Genomic DNA, 19,603 nt, shown 5'->3' with positions numbered 1-19,603 from the left:
TTGCCTGAATGTCCATCTGTGCACCACGTGCATATGGTGCCAAAAATGACCAGAAGAGAGTGTCAGATTCCCTGGGACTCAAGTTACACAGAGTTGTAAACTGCAGTGTAGGTGCTGGGAATTGAACCCAGGTCTTCTGAAAGAATATCCTGTACTCTTAACCAACGAGCCAGCGCTCCAGCCTCTTGTTGGCATTTAACAAGCATTCTTTTATATGTAGGTATGCTGTGTGTGCATGAGAGAGAGAAAGAAAAGTATACAAGTGCTGTCTGTGGTGCATGTGGGGATCAGAGGACAACTTCAGGTGTTAGTCCTTATATCTTCTCCCTGGTTCTAAAAAGACTTACGGTGTTAGCTCCAGATTGTCAGGCCCACGGGCTTCCAGGGATTCTCAGTCCCACCTCATCCTATGAGCATTTGACTCTCAGATGGGCACTACCATACCCAGCTTTACATGAGCTCTGTTCCTCATGTTTCCTGGCAGGCATGCCAACTGAGCCATCTCCTCACGAACCTCTTTGTTAGCTTTCTATTGCTAGAATTCTGCCAGGGGGGAAAGCTCACGATCCAAAGATGTGTAAAGAACTGTAAGCAGCTGTCTGCATGACGCCTTACACCCTAGAGCCCTTCTGTTAATTTCACATACGTTTAAATCCTATACTCAGTTAACAAAATGTTTAACTATATAGTTGGTAACTCCAGTAAATATGTTGTGGATGAAGTTAGTCAGAATGTGTCCCTTTCTTCATGCTTAAGCACCATTTTGTATTCCATTGCGTGTAACGGTTTTGGCCAGTCCGTGTGTATAGTCTAGGTCTGACTGGGTTGTGTCCGTTGTTGCAGGAGCTGTGATTGACTGTGAAGATAAGAATGGAAACACCCCTTTGCACATAGCAGCCCGGTATGGCCATGAACTGCTGATCAACACTCTTATCACAAGTGGTGCTGACACTGCAAAGTAAGTAGTGCGCCCAGGCGTGCTGGTGGCTGTGCTCTGGGGAAGGCAGAGCAGGGAGCCAGAGAGGAAGTGTGAAGGGCGTCTTCAGCATTGTAGAGTCGGTCGGTCGGTCGGTCGGTCGGTTTTCGTTTACCTTTTGCTTTTGACACTTGATAGATCTTTAAATGTTTTATGTATAATTTTATTTGATTAGACAGTGTGGCATGTTTTTACATTTCTGTTTCTTTTTCCTCCCACAAAATTTTGATAAGAAATTTAACTTTTATCCCTTTGTTTTCAAACTAGAAATTCTAAAAATTGTATACACCCAAAAGCTTTGTTCTTGGCCCAGCTGTAGACAGTGGGCTCAGACTAACGCGCAGAGCCCAGGAATTCCCAGTTGCTGCTAAAAGTGGTCCCCACCCCACCCCCCGAACCCAGCTTCTTTAATTAATAAGAAACTTTACTCTTAATTGTCTTATATATTGAAGTTGCCCTACAAATTTTAAAGCATGAATTATTTTGTATATAGTCTGCAAAAGTCAAGATCATACTCTCAAATTGGTGTTTTCAAGTCCTGTATATCACGTTATATGTATTCATGAGCAATTGTAAGCTTTTTATATATTCATAAGTGATATGCTGCTATATGCATGGTCTTTGTGGTTCAAAGTATATATTATTGTTCATTCAGCAATGTATATAGAGGCTTAAGATTTTTCACATTTCCGTAGATAGCTCTAGTTACGGGATTTAATTTTACTATATAAGGATCCATACAATGTTCTCCTTATTTACAGATAAGTTACACTACAGGATGACTGAGATGAGTGGTCTTGAGCATATTACCTTACAGAAATAGTTTTAAATGGTGGGGTGAGATGGGGCAGAAGTTTTGTTCCCTGAGCACGTACCTAGAGACATTTTGGTTGGAAAAGCGATGTCGATGCCGTGCTCTAAGGTGCTGCTGGCCCTCAGCGCTGCAGCACAGATGCACAGCATGCAGCAGCCTGCAGTGATGCTGGCGCTGCGGGCAGAGAGACGGCTCGGCAAGTGTCGCTGGCCGATGAACTACTGCTCTTCAGTGACCGGACAGATTTTCTCTAAAGTATTAAGTTTCTGCACTGCCAGTTCTCTTTTACTTAAGTGATGTCTATGTTGTCTCTTTAAATTACTATGTTTTGCATGTGTTGTAATGAAGTCTCTTCTATTCATTTAAGGCGTGGTATTCATGGAATGTTCCCACTCCATTTGGCAGCCTTAAGTGGTTTTTCAGATTGCTGCAGGAAACTCCTTTCTTCAGGTAAGTGGAACCTTAACCGACCAGTTTTATGTGCGTGCTTGATGTGCTCAGCCCGCCCTCCCCCTGCTAGTCTCCCTCCCTCCCTCCCTTCCGTTGAAAGTTACCTCATCAGCTCTGAGCAATGCTTTATTGATTCCCTTTGTTGATTGGTTCATGGGGTATGGAGTGTTCATAGATGGTGCAGCTTTTACCCAGTGATGCAGTCTTCCCTCCTTGTCCTAGTCAGCTGGTCCTAGAAGCCAGACACCTGGCCTACCTGTCTCATTCCTTTAGGTCTTCATTTTGAGCATTAAAAGTCATACTATGAGGGCTGGGGATTTAGCTCAGTGGTAGAGCGCTTCAAGCGCAAGGCCCTGGGTTCGGTCCCCAGGTCCGGGGGAAAAAAAAAGAAAAGAAAAGAAAAAAGTCATACTATGAATTATGACTATCTTACAGGCTCATCAAATTATTAATTCATTACCACTACTTAGTTTTAAATGTTATAACTAGTTGGTGTGGATTTTTGTTAGCGTTACTGCAAACTATGATCCTTATTAAGTGCATTGAATTACTGACTATAAAAGATTTAATTAATTTTAAATTATTTTCTATTTCTCAGTTTATAGGAAAGTTAAATATTAGCGTTCATGTTTACTGAAAAAAAGTAATGAGGTTCAGTAAAAATCTTAATAGAGTGAGACACTCTTCTGAGGTTTAGGGGAAGCTGTGTTCATGTGTGTGAGATATTTTACGTGTATAAATTGATTGTTGTGTTTTATTTGAGTATCAACAGGTATTCATTAAAGCTGTTGGTCCCCACTTGCATGAAAGAGAATACTAAAAGTGTTCATAATAGCCACATTGAACAAAGTAAACAGCCTCTTTTTAGAAAGGGGGGGATGAGTGAGAGTCTGTCAAGCCAAAGCTGACCTTGAACTTGCAGCTCTGATTCTGCCTCCAGGTGCGCAGATGGCAGGTGTTTACTGTCAGACCCGGCTAAGGTGCTACTGAGACATCTTATACTATACACGTATATGTGTACTGATCTGATGTGCACAGTTCAGTATTTATAATATGTTCATGTGCATTATAACCAAAATAACATCCACTGTGGAGTATCTTTAATCCCTATACAAGAAACACCCATTAGCATAGTGTGGTGTATTAGCCACCTGATAATACAGTTTTTATAGACTCACCTAATGAAATCTTTCATGGCTGGTCTTTTTCACTGTATGTTCTTGTTTGTTTGTTTGTTTGTTTGTTTTTGGTGGTTTTTTTTTTTTTTTTTTTTTTTTTGGAGCTGGGGACCAAACCCAGGGCCTTGCGCTCGCTAGGCAAGCGCTCTACCGCTGAGCTAAATCCCCAACCCCTCACTGTATGTTCTTGAAGGGTTGTATTTATGTCTGTTATCAGTACTTCATTTCTTTTTCTTGTTGGCTATTATTCCCAGTGCACCCTGTGGCCTTTTAGAAAGTAGAATTGTTTTGTTTGCCTGCCTGCCTATGCCAGGGTTTATACCAAGACTCAAAGGATCCTCCACCGTAACCTTCTGTGTAGCTGGGATGATGAGACTGGGATGATGTGAGGGGTGAGGGGTGAGGGGTAGGTTTGAGCTGTGAGCCATCACTCCTGCCATAGCCCTGCAAACAGGCACTACAGGAGTTTTGTTTGTTTAGTTTTTGTTTGTTTTTTGTGGTGTTTACTAGTATGTTTTCTTTATTTATTTTGTATGTTAAGAATAGATACTTGCTTAGGGTTGAAAAGAGTAATGTGATATTTAACATTTCTTGATATCTTAATGCAAAGTAGTACATCTATAGTATTATATAAGAGAAAAAAAATATACTCATTTTTACAGGATTTGACATAGATACCCCAGATGATTTTGGCAGAACCTGTCTACATGCAGCGGCAGCTGGAGGGTATGTTAATAGTATTTTCATTTCTTTTTAAAGGTGCAGGGGGAAATTATGGAAGCCATTGTTAGAGTATGCATTTAATATCTCAAGATTGCCTGGGCTCAGCCGGGGCTGGGGAAAGAAAGGAGCGAGTGCAGTCGTGGAGGTTCTCTTCTTTCTTATTAACTGAACCATGGCTGGATAGTAACAAAAGACAGTCCAAGGTAGCAAAAATTGTTTTTGTTTGTTTCATTTTGGTTTTTTTGTGTCTTCTTTCAACTAAGTCATAAGTATTAAGCAGGAAAGAACAAACCTACAAAAGGAATTGTTACTTTTTATATGAGAAAGTAATTCCTAGACAAAAATGTTCATGCAATTATGAGAATATTAAAAATATGACTATTCAGAATAATACTATAATATCATCAGAGAGAAAAATAAATATTTATGATGCAGTTATATCTTTGCTCAGAAGAAGAAATGTTGTGATTAGAACATTTTTTGACAAGATGAAATATGATATTATTTAATGCACTGATTTATCTTGGAGGTTTCTTTTTGTTTGTTTCTACTTTTTTTTTTTAATTGGATTTTTTTTTTATTTACATTTAAAATGTTATTCCCTTTCCCGGTTTCCTGTCCATAAGCTCCCTATCCCATCCCCCCCTCCCCCTTCTTCTGTGAGGGTGTTCCCCCAGCCCTCCCCCTTCCCGCCTCCCCACCCTGACATTCCCCTACACTGGGGGGGTCCATCCTTGGCAGGACCAAGGGCTTCTCACATTGGTGCCCAACAAGGCCATCTGTTACATATGCAGCTGGAGCCATGGGTCAGTCCTTGGGTAGTGGTTTAGTCCCTGGGAGCTTTGGTTGGTTGGTATTGTTCTTATAGGGTTGCAAACCCTTTCAACTCCTTCATTCTTTCTAACTTCTCCAACGGGGACCCCATTCTCAGTTCAATGGTTTGCTGCTAGCATTCCACTCTGTATTTGTCGTTCTCTGGCTGAGCCTCTCAGGAAACAGCTGTATCAGGCTCCTGTCAGCATGCACTTCTTGACTTCATCAATATTGTCTGGGTTTGGTGACTGTATATATATCTATAGGCTGGATCCCCAGGTGGGGCAGGCTCTGAATGGCCATTCCTTCAGGCTCTGCTCCAAACTTTGTCTCTATATCTCCTCCTATGAATATTTTATTCCCCCTTTTAAGGAGGACTGAAGCATCTGCACTTTAGTCGTCCTTCTTCTTGAGCTTCATGTGGTCTGTGGATTATATCTTGGGTAATTCGAGCTTTTAGGCTAATATCCACTTATCAGTGAGTGCATACCATGTGTGTCTTTCTGTGATTGGGTTACCTCACTCCCCCAAAACCATCACCATAGATTTTCGAGGCAGAGTCTTGCTTTGTAGCTAAGACTTCTGTAACACTCGGTCTTCCCACCCCTGCCTCTGGAGTGCTGGAATTACAAACAGGTAGCATCCTCCTTGTCTGCACTTCAGTTATAAGAACAACTCTGGGCAAGCTGGTCAGTCAGTTCTACTCAGTGACCAAACGTCTGCTGTCTGGAGGTGTCTGTTACCTAATGCTTCTGATAGTCCAGATTTGTGTTAAGCCATTTAATTTGTGAATCATCAAAAGGGACGTTTTGTGAGCACGTTATTTCTAGGAATAATTCCTTAATATTTCCTATGATTTCAAAGAACAGTTGTGCTGAATTAAGAATGCCACCACGTCAAAGTTACAGTGATGAATTGAACATGTATGAATCCCTTCTTTATTCTTCTAAGGTCACCAGAGGACATTTCAGTAAAACCTAATTTGAATGTAACTTGCCTACAGGAGACGTCAACAGGCATCCTTTTCATTATAATATACAAAGTTGATGTTGGTTTATAAAAATCTATAATAAGCATATAAGAATGTCTTATAATTTTAACTGAGGTTCAGTCTGAATAAATAATGATAGTATAGGAGACAGTGGGGGAAACTGACTTGCTGTTATTATGTGTTTTAAAGGTATAGGACTTTCTGTTACTTGGTTTTGTTTTGTTTTTAATTTATTGTTTTAAAACCCCTTAAATTTAAGACATTTAAGTATAAATATTGGTAGAAAATTACTTAAATCCTGAGTCCAGAGCTTCTACCCTGCCTTCAGTTAGGAATTCCCAGATAAAAACACAGCAGCAATCCCTGAACAGCACGGTAGCTGGGCAGCTGCCTGCCTCCGTGCTGTTAGACTCTGCCTTCTTGTCAATAACACGGAGTTGTTACTGACTCTTTACTGCACTCCAGCTGGGCTGCTCTTAGCGCCAGTTGGCCAACCCACATGGAGTAATGAAAGTGTCTTTACTCCTAACCTGTGGCAGCTTCTTCCTGCTCCCTCCTGAACGATCTTCCTCTTCCTCATCCTCCTCCCTCCTGCAAGCCTTGCAAGCCTGAACCCCACTTACTTATGTCTTCTCTGCCCAGCTATTGGCAGTTGACATCTTTAGTTACCAATCACAGTTAACTGGGCGGTGCAAGGTCACTTAGCTACATCTGTGTGTGGACTCTCTTTTTCTCTGGGGCAACCAGTTTGGTGGGGGGTAGGGAATTAGCATTAGAATACAAGCAGGATTAAAAATGTGATCTTCCTTTTCTACGGTAACATCATTCATTCATTTATTTCTTTTGTGCCAGCATATCACTTTTTAAATGCTAAATATAATGTGAGGTGATCCTCATTTTAAAGTATGCATTTATACTTCTTTAAGCCTACCATTTTTATCATAAAAATCACTGACAATTATACTTTCAAACTCTTTTTTTCTTTCCCTCTGACTAGAAATTTGGAGTGCCTAAACCTTCTGCTGAATACTGGTGCAGACTTCAACAAAAAGGATAAATTTGGAAGGTAATCTGTGATTTAGCTCCTGTAGAGCGAGGTTGAATTTGCTCATTCAATGACTTGCTTGACCTTTAACTGACTTGTGAAATTTAACTGCGTGTTACACAGCATCTTTTGAGTTGTGATCACGATTACTTAAGAGTCTGAAGGAGGGCCTGGTATGGCCTTATCTTCCTCAAATGCACAGGTTGGGTTTGCTCCCTAGCACTGCTGAATGGAACAGAAAAAGAGCACATACATGTGCACCAGACAGCTGAAGTCAGTGGGTTCTAACACCAGTCTCAACCCATCTTTTTGTTGGGTTCTCCTTACAGTCCTAGGCTCCCTCTGTTCTCTTACATTATAATTTAAGGATTTGTTTTATCTGTATAGGTATTCTGCCTACTTGTATGCCTGTGAACCACATGTGCACAGTACTCATGGGCCCAAAAGAGGATACCATATTCCTTGGACCTGGAGTTCCAGACCATTATGAGCTCATCATGCGGGTGCTGAGCTTTCAAGCCTGGTCCTCTGCAAGAGCAGCCAGTGCTCCTAACTGCTGAGCCTTCTCTCTAGCGCCATCCCTGATCTTCTTGATGATAATAATTGTCCATTTCCCACAACTATGGCATGGAGATTTAAAATGTCATTGTACCAATGTAGCGTCAAAAAATTCAAGAGTACCTAGAGCTATTCCAAGTCTTTCGTTTTGAATGAGAAATCCTTCCCACTAAAGGGAAAAAATAGGTTACAAATATATATGTGATATTTTCCTCCTTCTCTTCTTATTCACATCCATGTACCCCACTGAATACAATCTGCAGGAGGCAGCTATAAAAGGACAAAAATCTCACTGTCTGGCCTTACTGTTAGTAGCATTTATAGTAATAGCAGTTGAAGCTTCTATTAGCTGTACCTACTTAGAGTGGGAATAGACATACAAAATACATTAAAACCATTCAGCAAAGAAAGATGTAAATGACAGTCTAAGCACTGTGTGTCAGCTGGTAAAAACTGTGTATGCATGACTCTGTCCTGGGGAGGGCAAAAGTCAGGAGATGTGTGGCTATACTGAGGGATAGACTGAGTTCAAATGTACTAATAAAAGGAATGAACGACCTACAAAAGTGAAATTTCACAGCTAATTTTCTTTTTATTTGTAATTATTTGTACATTCCATGCAGCAAATAACCTAGATATTCTTATTATGGGCTTAAAAGCTTTTTATTTCTAGGGTTAGCTGCATTTTTAAAAATCTCTGTAACAGCTGTGGCAGCATAGCCGTTCCTGCATTCGGGAGGAAGATGTGTGTAAGTTCTAGGCCAGCCAGGAATGCATAGTGCATGAGACCCTCTCTCAGACAAATAAAAACTCCATTATCCAATAAGGCAAAATAATATTTTGCTACCATGTTCCTAAGTCAATGTATTAGAGGGGGAAAATACATTGTAAGGAGCTCTGAGTTAAACTTACTATAATTTTTGTTTTTCATTTAATGAGATCATAGAATCACCTTTTTTTATTACCCTAAAATAGTTACTCATGTTTAATAACATTCTATGTAATTTTAGTAATCACAGAGAAATTAGCTGTGACTATTCAGTTTTCAGAGATTAAACCAGTACATTAGTTCTTCTGAGTAGGAAATCAGTCTGTAAGACAGCCTAAGTCCTTGCTCCAGAAACTAGCATTACTGTGAGGCCTGTGTGATGACAGCTCTTCCAGCTCCTGCTGTTACCACTCAAGACATGGACTGTGGGCAATTCTGCTCATATAAGACAGGCTTTATTAAAATGAAAGGTTCTTACATTTCTAAGCAGAATATGGCAGTTGTAATTGATTTGGGAGTGTAGTGTAGTAACTGAGTGAGTGGCATAAGGGTTAGCTGTGATCTGTTTACAAATGTGTTTTCCTGACTTTTATCTTTCTTGTGTTAATTTGGTCACAAAAGATCTCCACTTCACTATGCTGCTGCCAATTGCAATTACCAGTGCCTGTTTGCTCTTGTGGGGTCAGGAGCGAGTGTGAACGACCTCGATGAAAGAGGCTGCACACCCTTGCACTATGCAGCTACGTCAGACACAGACGGCAAGTAAGTCCATGTGGGCAGGAGAGCGTTGCTGTCCCTGTAAACTGGCATCTTTGTATGGGGACTGCAAGTGTGTGTTTCCTTTATGTATTTTTATCATCATCCCTGAACCCACAGTTTATAAAATGAAGGCATTAAATAGTTATTACTAAATTCTAGCTGTTGGTGCCTTCCAAGTATTTGGTCCTTACTTGAAAAATCTGGTAGTCTTTTCTCATTCTTTCTGCAAAATAGTATTTGTTTATTTGGTTTATGGTTTGTGGTTTTTCATCTCAGGGTTTCTCTATGTAGCCCTACCTGTGCTGGAACTCACTCTGTAGAGAGAGGGGAAAAATAGGATTAGCATCACAATGTGTGTGCCTATACACAGATACACACAATTAAAAATAAAATGTTTTTAACTACAGAACTAAGGTATCAGGAACTATGCTGCTAGGTAGTAATGGTCTTGCCTTTCAGCCTCGTACTTGAGAGACAGAACCAGGCCTGTCTCTGCGTTTGAGGCCAGCCTGGTCTACAGAGGGAGTTCCAGGACAGCCAGGGCTACACAGAGACCCTGTCTCAAAAACAAAAACTATAACCCATATATATTGAGCCTTACTATCTGAATAAGTGAATAACACCACATACACATGCGCGCGTACACACACACACACACACACACTCAAGTCCAATTTAGTCTCAATACAGTACTGTTAGATTATCAGAAACCATGCTTCTGTATAATGTTAAACAACAGCAATTTACAAGTCTGTTGTGTATGGCTTAGCGGCTTATAAGACAGTATACCAGTTGTAGTTTGGATAATATCAGGTTGATAAAGCATTTATGAATTTTATTATTAGAAACCTTGTACCTTGATTTATCAAAGACAAAAGCATTATTAGTATTATTATTACATAGAATGTTTATACATTAATTTAGCCTGTACTTTGAAACAAAATTAAGACTTTAGAGATTTAGACCAAGTTAAGAAAATGGTCGTAATTATCATTTACTTATTTATTTTGTATATGAGTACACTGTAGCTGTCTTCAGACACACCAGAAGGGGACATCAGATCCCATTACAGATGGTTGTGAGCCACCATGTGGTTGCTGGGATTTGAACTCAGGACCTCTGGAAGAGCAGTCAGTGCTTTTAACCACTGAGCCATCTCTCCAGCCCAGTCGTAATTATCATAAACAGACTTACCTGACATGTGAGTGTACCTGACATATATAATATCCCTATTGTATAAGACTAGTGGTCATCATTTAGACTTCTTCCTAAATAGTTATATAAATGGCCCTTTCATTGTTAAAAGCCTGACAAATTAACAAAACAAACAACAACTACAACTACAACAACAACTACAACAACAACAACAACAACTACAACAACAACAAAGCTATTAAGGCTTGAGGTATCGTGGAGACCTGAGTCGATATGGCCTTGGCCTCTGGGCCACTCTGCGGGCACTCGATGTCTCTGCGAAGCTCTGCCTCCAGGGCTACGGGGCCCCGAAACGCGAAGCGTATGAGTGGAAGCCCGAGCCTCGGCCCCTGGACAGGGTGTAAGAGGTCCCTGGTCTGGAGCCCATTTCCTACGAGGACAAGAAGCACTTCGTCCCGTGGCTGGCGAAGCCGATCTTCCCGCTGTGGGAGCGAGGCTGGAATGACCCACGGTTCCACCGTGCGGCCCCACCCACGAGCAGCCTCTGTACAAGGAGCAACCCCGCTACATCTTCCACCAGCGTTGCCGACGCGTATGAAGCACCCTCTAAGTCTCTGGCTTACTAAGACTAAGTTAATAGAGGGTCTCCCCAAGAAAGTGCTTAGTCTTGTTGATAATCCAACCAATCACATCGAGAACCAAGAACAACGTGTTCTGGATATCATTTCTCATGCCCGGCTCTGGCACTCCACTGAGGACATCCCCAAGAGAGAGTCTTACTGCCCGCTCATTGTGGACAGCCTCCTACAGCTGTGTAAGTCCCAGATTGTCAAGCACCCTTCTCTAGCCAGGCAGACCTCTGCCCAAAACTGCTCCTTAGCCACCACCTGGAATCGAGTCTCTTCTCCTTCAGGTCCCAGGTCCGAGTAGTACCATGCTGAGTGCCAAGGATCCCCTGCCCCCATTGCCTCCAGAGAGGAGGTTGAAGCTACCAGAAGTCATGTTCTGGAAACCTTCCATCCCACATCTCCGACCCTCGATCTTCAAGAGTGCCGTGTTTAGGAAGTGAAGGATGACGCAGGATTCTGGGAGGGCTATCCTTATCCCCATCCCCACACCTTGTATATCCTGGAAAAGGCCAATTTATGGCCACAGCGCTTTCTTCCAGAACAGCTAAGGGCTAAGATGCGCCTGTCTGCTTTCACAAATGCCCTGGCTCAGGCCAGGCTCCTCTGTGGGGACACAGCCAGAGTCTTGGAGCAGCCCATAGTCATGCAGAGCGTGGGCACCGATGTCCGTGTCTTCCGTGTCTGGTGTTGGAGTTGAACACCACAGACCTGGCATCTAGTGAGGGCGTCAAGAATTTGGTGTGGACAGACTCAGACCAGCTCCCTTATCAGCACTTCTGGTGTCGCCCAGTCATCAAAATAAAGGTGCTGATGGAACCTGTTGGGCCTGTAGATTTCCAGCCAGAGACCTTCAAGAAGTTCTTAGCTCGGTACTTGCATGGTGCTGTATGAACCAAGAACCTTCTGGGGCCTGATGCCTCAGAGTGGGAGGCTTGCCTCATGTCCTGGGACGGTGGTGCTGGAGCCTGGGCGAGCCTTCCACTCTCTTGGCCTAGTGGTCTCTATGGAAATAAAGTCTTAGTATTGCAAAAAAAGCTTGAATATAATAGTTATATAATCATGGGTATAAAATATTAATAACAAGAGAATAATTCCCAGTATTTAAAATGTAGGTAGGCTTAAGACGTAGATGGAAAGGCTAGGCATGGTGGGAGGCGAAGGCAGAAGGACCTCTTAAGTTCAAACTGGCCTGGTCTGCATAGAGGTCCAGGACAGCCAGGACTGTATGGAGAGACCTCGTCCCAAATACACGCACGCACACGCACACACACACACACGCACGCACGCACACACACGCACACACACACACACACATACGCACACGGGGTCCCAAGTGAACGTAGGTGGATAACTATATAAAAGTACGTTGATGCTAAAGCTATAAAGTCTAGTGTAAAGCTCCACGGCTTCCATTCCGAATGCTTATTCTGAGCGTATAGAAAAGTCTATTGAGTTTTATAGTCTTTGGATCTGGTTAATTTGGGTATATGATTTTTTTTTATTGCTGCAGTGTTTTTTATAATAAAATATTTAAATGTAAATTCTAGACTCTTCATTTTTCTGTTGTTGTGTGTAGGTGCCTGGAATACTTACTAAGAAACGATGCAAATCCTGGGATCCGGGACAAGCAAGGCTACAATGCAGTTCATTACTCAGCTGCATATGGTCACCGTCTGTGTCTTCAACTGGTAAGGTCCTGATGCTCGTGACAGGACTAGTATGATTGTTTAATAACTAAAAGGACACTACATAATCTAGAAAAGATTCGTTTTTGTTCTTTAACATTATCAGTCTCCATTTACTTCTTAAATTCATGGTTGCTTCAAACTCTTCTCTTTTTTAAGAAAAAAAAATTAAGTCACTGAACCCTGTGTGGTGGCACACACCTGTGACCTTAGCCTGGAGAAGCCAAAGTAGGAGTATTGTAAGTGGTAGACCGGCCTGTGCTACAGGGAAACGCCGTCTAAATGATGCAGAATTGAACCTCTTGAGGGGAAGTTAGGCACAGCAGTGTACTCTTGCAGTCCTAATTGTGAGGCTAAGGAAGGACGCTGGCTTGAGTCCAGGACAGCATAGTGACACCACCTCAAACAAGCAAACCGTGAACAACAAGAACAAAGCAGATAAGTCTGTGAAGAAGGCCCCTAAAATGCTGTGCTGTTGCTTGAGACAGTCACACATAACCAGGGTGGTCTCCAGCCAGCTATATAACCGAGGATGACCTTGAACTTTTGTTCCTCCACTTCCTGGATTCAAGCATGCACCATCACAGCTAGTTTATGTGGTGCTGGGGATTCCGTTCATGCAGGCACACTACCAACCGCCATGGACTACCTACCAGCTTCAGAGCCTCCGACTAGTCCACAACCACGTCTACTGCCTTGACTTCTATCCCTTTTTTACTTTTTTTAATTTTTATTTATTATCTATAAGTACACTGTAGCTGTCTTCAGACACACCAGAAGAGGGGATCAGATCCCATTACAGATGGTTGTGAGCCACCATGTGGGTGCTGGGAATTGAACTCAGGACCTCTGGAAGAGCAGTCAGTACTCTTAACCACTGACCCATCTCTCCAGCCCAACTTCTATCCTTTTAAATACATGTTTTCCATATTTCTTTTAAAGATATAACTTTATCTTACTTTAAAAATAAAAATAAAAGCCTCTAGAAGAGTTAGATTTTTCCCATGTTTTAGAGAACTCTGCAAGGACCTTCAATTTCCCAGTTCTTCCTAATAAAGGATAGTCTGTGTCTGCGTCTAAGCTTGAATTTCAACTGTGGTCTTGTCCTGGAATCGACACACCATCCCACACCCTACTGTGCCAACCTGAAGGGAAGGAATGAGTTAAAATAAACTGGGGGACAGATCTTTCAGGTTAAAGATTCCTTTACAGACATATAATAGACATCTCTGCCTTTCAATAGAAAATAAAATTCAAGGAAGGTATGTAAGTTGGTCAACATATTTAATATAGCATTTAATGTGCTATTATAAAAATAGCCCATGTTTCACTGGTTACTATGGTTCTTTAGAATAGAATCTTAGGCTGTGTATGTAGATGTGTTGTCTACTGTAGTGTCTGATACCTGTGTGAAAGACATCTTTTCTGGAGGCAAAGCAAGCATGAGTTTAAAACAAATAAAGCATTGTATCAATAAACATGTCAAATATACTTATATATAACTTTGTAAAATGTCATTTCTAACTTTTATTTCAGATTGCAAGTGAAACCCCTTTAGATGTTGTAAGTATCGATCGATTCACCCCAACATTCAAAATAGGCTATTGCCATTCAAAATAGTGTATTTCTTTGTTCTCAATAGAATGGAAGTTAGACACTGAAACCAAGACAATGACAAGAATGTGTGTTCAGTAAGGGAAGGCGTTTACCTGATGGAAGAATATTTCCCCAGGCACCTAGTTAATAAAGCTCTTCTATCTTAGAGATTTACTGCTGTGAACAGGCACCATGACCAAGGCAACTCTTATAAGGACAACATTTAATTGGGGCTGGCTTACAGGTTCAGAGGTTCAGTCTATTATCATCAAGGTGGGAGCATAGCAGCGTCCAGGCAGACATGGTGCAGGAGGAACTGAATGTTCTATATCTTTATCTGAAGGTTGTTAGCAGAAGACTGACTTCCAGGCAACTAGGATGAGGGTCTTCAAGACCACACCAACAGTGACACACCTACTCCAACAAGACCACACCTCCGAATAGTTCCACTCCCTGGACCCCTTAGGCTTGTTCAAACATATGAGTCTATGGGGTCCTATCTATCCATAGTATAATAAAAAATACATTTAGTCCAACTCTCAAAGCCACCATAGTCTATTGCAAACTCAACAGTGTTAGCAGTCCAAAGTCTCTTCTGAGATCCATCCAGTCACTCAACTGTAATCCCCAACGCAAGGCAGGAAACCAGCTGGGCAACCTGCAAACTCTTTATCTCCATGTCTGATGGCAAAGCAGTCTTCAGATCTCCAACTCCTTTCTCATCTTCATTGACTACAACACACTTCTTTCTCCTGGTTCCCCTCCCTGTTAGCAACTTTTCTCAGCAGATAGCCTACGGCTCTGACATCTTTAACATCTTTAACATCTTGGGGTCTGCAAGGCAACTTCAGTGTTACAGCGTCTTGTTTCAGTATCTGGGATCCACACATGATCTTCTGGATTCCTCCAGATGGGTTGGCGTCTCCAGCTCTGCCTTCTGTAGCACTCTAAGTTCAGATTGAGCCACTCCATTGCTGCTGCTGTTCTTGGTGATCATCCCATGGTACTGGGGCTCCCATTATAACTAGGCTTCACCAGTAGCCTCTCATAGGTTCTCTTCATGGTGCCCAGACTCAACTCCTTTGCATGACCCCCCTTCAATCCTTCAATCCTGGGCTGTCAACTGCAACCGGGGCTGCATCTTTACCAATGACCTTCCATGGCCTCTCAATTAATATAAATATCTACCTTAGCCTTGGGTGCTTCTGCGCCTGGACCTAAATTTAACTAGGTGGGATTTTGCTTCAAGGTCACCACTCTCTTAATTCAATTTAATATCTATGAACACAGGATTCAGCTCCAGTTCACTTCCTGGTGCCCCTTTATATTCTTCCTTTCTCAGCTTGCTACACGTGTTCAAAATGCTCTTCATGAGACTTAACCAGAGAACAAAGTCTATGCTGGGCCTTTCTGAGACTTCCTGTCAGTGCAATTAATATAAATCTCTACCTTAGCCTTAAGTAGACTCTTTAGACAAGGGCAAAAAGCAGCCACATTCTTCACCAAAAATCACAAAACCAGTCTGTTGGCCATATATTGAAATTCTCTGGAACCTCTAGAGCCAGGCTTCCACAATTCAAATAACCCTCAGCAACATATTCCATATTCCTACTAGGATAGCCCACTAAGCCCCACTTAATGCATTCTACTGCTTTCCAAATCCGAAGTCTCAAAATCCACATTCTTCCAAAGAACATCATCATCAGGCCTATCACAGCAATATCCCAGTCCCTGGTACCAACTTCTGTCTTACTGAGGGTTTTATGGCTGTGAACAGACACCATGACCTAGGCAAGTTTTATAAAGGATAACATTTAGTTGAGGCTGGCTTACAGGTTCAGAGGTTCAGTCCATTAACATCAATGTGGGAGCATAGCAGTGTCCATGCAGGCAGAGCTTAGAGTTCTACGTTTTTATCTGAAGGCTGTTAGCAGAAGTCTGACTTTCAGCCAGCTAGGATGAGGGTCTTAAAGCCCACGCCCATAGTGACACACCTATTCCAGCAAGGCCATACCTCCTAGTCATGCCCACTCCCTGGGCCACGCATTTACAAACCACATCTTACTGTACTAGTTCTCCTGTCTGTGGGCTTACTTAATGTGGTACTCTACAGTGGATTGGAGTGAGGAATGGGGGAAGTAGCCACTATGAAATATTTAAAATTATCATTCCTAACATGTTTAAATGTCTCTCTTTCTAACTTTTTGTGTCTCTTCTTTTTTCAGTTAATGGAAACCTCGGGAACAGACATGTTGAGTGATTCAGATAACAGAGCGACAATAAGCCCTTTACATTTAGCTGTAAGTACTGCCTTCTTTTTTTTTTTTTTTTTTTTTTTCCGGAGCTGGGGACCGAACCCAGGGCCTTGCGCTTCCTAGGCAAGCGCTCTACCACTGAGCTAAATCCCCAACCCCAAGTACTGCCTTCTTAACCAGCTCGATGGTAGGGTAGCTCATTACAGATCTCCAGGACCTGTTGTGTTGACTCACTCATGCTCTAGACATCTGGTTGGTATAGTAATTACTACAGAATCAGAGCTTTTCAGAGCGTGTTGAGTGCACTCTTGGTTATCTGCTTCATGCTTCCCTTGCACACTGCTCCTTGAGGGAGCAGTGCTTCTTGGCTCCCTCAAGCCCTGCTTTTAAGTGAGAAAATGTGATTTTGACATGAATTTAAAATGCGCTGGCCCCCTAGGAGGACAGTAATTTGTTAAGCAAATAATAACCACCACCCAGTTTCTGTACATTTCAGCAGTTGTTGGCTTGCATGTGGCCATGAGTGCTGGCTAATTGTGGAGTCAATGCTACTTCACTCTCACTGTGGTGGGATTTGAGTGCATACTCTAATTTCCCATCCATCTTCAGATTCCTCCTGAGTGCCAGTCACCGAGACACAGAGATTAGGAAAAACTAAGTAAAACCCATTTTAGCTCCTCTATACTAAAAATTTATTTTTAAAACAAATTTGGTTGGAGGACTTTAATATCAGAAGAGCAGGATACATGACCAGATATTTATATGACCCTGGTACTAAGTACAGAACTTCATTTAACAGGATCACCACAAGTTCGGTAATCCATTTGTTTCTTTTTCACATGTTCTATAACTTTTTATCTTAATTTTCTTCTTGCATACAATCGAACACTGACATACTGAATCTTTCTGCCTCTTGCTCCCCTCCCCCACCTTAGTTATCTAAATTACCAGTAAGGTCTCTGTAGGTTTCTGTAGTGGGTTGGGGATTTAGCTCTGTAGGCCCTGGGTTCGGTCCCCAGCTCCGGGAAAAAAAAGAAAAAAAAAGTTTGTGTAGCAATGGTAAGGCAACGTGACCAGAAGCTACTAGGAGAATGTCTTAACTGTTGTTACTATTGCTGAGAAGAGACACCATAACCAAGGCACTTTAATAGAAGAGAGTATTTAACTGGGGACTTGTTTACAGTTGTTTATAGTTTCAGAGGGTAAGTCCATGACCCCGTGGCAGGGAGCATGGTGACAAGCAGGCAGACGTGGCACTGAAGTAGTAACTAAGAGCTCATGTGCTAATATGAAAGCAGAGAAAGCAGGACTGGGCCTGGTGTGAGCTTTTGAAACTTCAAAGCTCATCCCCAATAACCTTAGTCCTCCCACAAGGCCACGCCTCCTAATCCTTCCTAAATAGTTCACCAACTGAGGACCACACATTTAAATATGTGTCTGTGGAGGACATTATCATTTAAACCACTGCAGAGAGGAAAGTGTTATTTCCCTATACTTCCAGATTATGGTTTATTATTGAGGGCCATCAGGGCAGAAATTCAAACAGCAAATATCTGGAGGCAGGAGCTAATGCACAGGCCACAGAGGAGTGCTTCTTACCAGCTTTCACCTTTGACTTGTTTGACCTGCTTTCTTAGAACCCAGGACCATCAGCCCAGGGGTGGACCCACTCACAGTGGGCTGGCCCTCACACATCACTAAGAAAATGCCCTGCAGACTTGCCTATGGCAAGATCTTACTCTGGCACTTTCTCAGTTGAAGCTCAGCCCTCGATAACTCTAGCTCGAGTCACCGTGACAGAAGCCCTAGCCATGCAGTGTTCTAAAGCTTTCTTCTTCCCTGTCCCCTCTACCAGGTCTGAAAACGTGAGTCAGTATGGAGAAGTAGCTCTTCCTACTGCTGAGAAGAAGGGAGCTTTCCCAGTAGACAACTTGGCATCTCTTGCATCGTCACTGTCAGTCATTTCTTGGCACTTGGCTAGGGGCTAGGTTTACTCTTTGGTAGAGAGTCAACAAGTGGCGTCAGTGGTTTCTGTCAGTCTTGCAGTCTGTCACAGGACTGACTATCTTCCTAACTTACTGATGTTACTTTTGTGTTCTCCAGTTTGACAAGTTCTTCCTCCCTCTCTTCATTACTCACAAGTGAGCCTTATCTGAAACTCCCATAATCTGCCATTACAGCCCTGTGTTCCCCATTAAATGAACTTCTTAAGCATCTCTTAGAGTACTGTTCAGTTGTGTTACAACTCTAGAACTTTTATGTCTTAAAAATTGAAACTCTAAATTTATTAAGACAATAGCTGTGTATTTCCCCTCCTTCTGGCGGCTACCATAAATTTGACTGACTACACAGTTACTGCCTTTTGGATTCAGTCAGCTTATCAGTGGACACTTAGAATGCTCCATCTCTTGGCTTTAGGCTTTCTATATTGAAATGGGCACAGTTTTGCAATTTAGTGATTAAGTTAAATGAAATGTGATTATATTGCAAATTTTGCATTTTATATCTGTCTTACTTAGGATTTCCACTGCTGTGAAGAAACACCATGACCAAGGCAACTCTTATAAAGGGAAACATTTCACTGGGGCTGGCTTACAGGTTCAGAGGGGTAGTCCATTATCATCATGGCAGGAAGCATGGCAGTGTCAGGCAGACACAGTGGTGGAGAAGGAGCTGAGAGCTCTGCATCTAGATCTGTAGGCAGCAGAAGGACACTGTTCCACACTGGTTAGAACCTGAGCACAGGAGACCTCAAAGCCCGCCTCCTCCGTGACGCACTTCCTCCAAGAAGGCCATACCAGTTCAAACCACCACAGTATCTCATCCTAAGAAACTTTCAGAAATTAGTTGGAATAGTTTACTTTCTTTTATTATTCTTTTCAACTCACCTTTTCAATCTGATAAAGTGGAACACTGGAATGGGTTTTAGGAAAGTGTTATTTCTTCCTAAATTTGTTGGTACTAGACATGCAGGCTTTTCCTTTGGTCCTGTAGAGGAGCTGCTGATGAGAAGAGCCCTATCACAAAGCATTAGCATTTTCTCTCCTTTTCACTTAAATTGGTCTTCTTCATCCAGTGATTCCTCAGAGCTCATTCTTAGAGTAGCATCAGTTCTCTCACTTTATATTGCCAAGCAAAATCGTGTGTGAGTCTAGAATGCATTCTGTTGTCTACACTCACTTTAATCGTTGAAATGGTTAACCTTTT

General features: G+C 42.1%; 1 protein-coding gene and 1 pseudogene across 18 annotated transcripts in view; both read left to right on the top strand.

Annotated features, from left to right (window-relative positions):
* The window catches only part of Ankrd28 (ankyrin repeat domain 28), a 132,144-nt gene that overhangs the window by 93,223 nt on the left and 19,318 nt on the right, over positions 1 to 19,603 (top strand). For 17 of the 18 annotated variants that reach the window (XR_015639401.1, XR_015639398.1, XR_015639397.1 and 14 more), the window contains 8 exon segments: positions 844 to 958; positions 2,158 to 2,240; positions 4,081 to 4,144; positions 6,943 to 7,011; positions 8,939 to 9,079; positions 12,437 to 12,548; positions 14,082 to 14,108; positions 16,367 to 16,441. Coding sequence is in view for 10 of the 18 variants with exons in the window: in XM_087588187.1 (XP_087444313.1) it covers positions 844 to 958; positions 2,158 to 2,240; positions 4,081 to 4,144; positions 6,943 to 7,011; positions 8,939 to 9,079; positions 12,437 to 12,548; positions 14,082 to 14,108; positions 16,367 to 16,441 (686 nt within the window). In the remaining 8 variants the exon portion in view is untranslated. 18 annotated transcript variants of the gene reach the window in all.
* On the top strand, positions 10,418 to 11,847 carry Mrpl37-ps1 (mitochondrial ribosomal protein L37, pseudogene 1; annotated as a pseudogene).

The sequence above is a fragment of the Rattus norvegicus genome, chromosome 16, assembly GCF_021556685.1.
Source record: "Rattus norvegicus strain SHRSP/BbbUtx chromosome 16, alternate assembly SHRSP_T2T, whole genome shotgun sequence".
Lineage (NCBI taxonomy): Eukaryota > Metazoa > Chordata > Mammalia > Rodentia > Muridae > Rattus > Rattus norvegicus.
The sequence above is the reverse complement of the archived record's forward strand: the minus strand, read 5'-3'. Positions and strand labels throughout refer to the sequence as shown.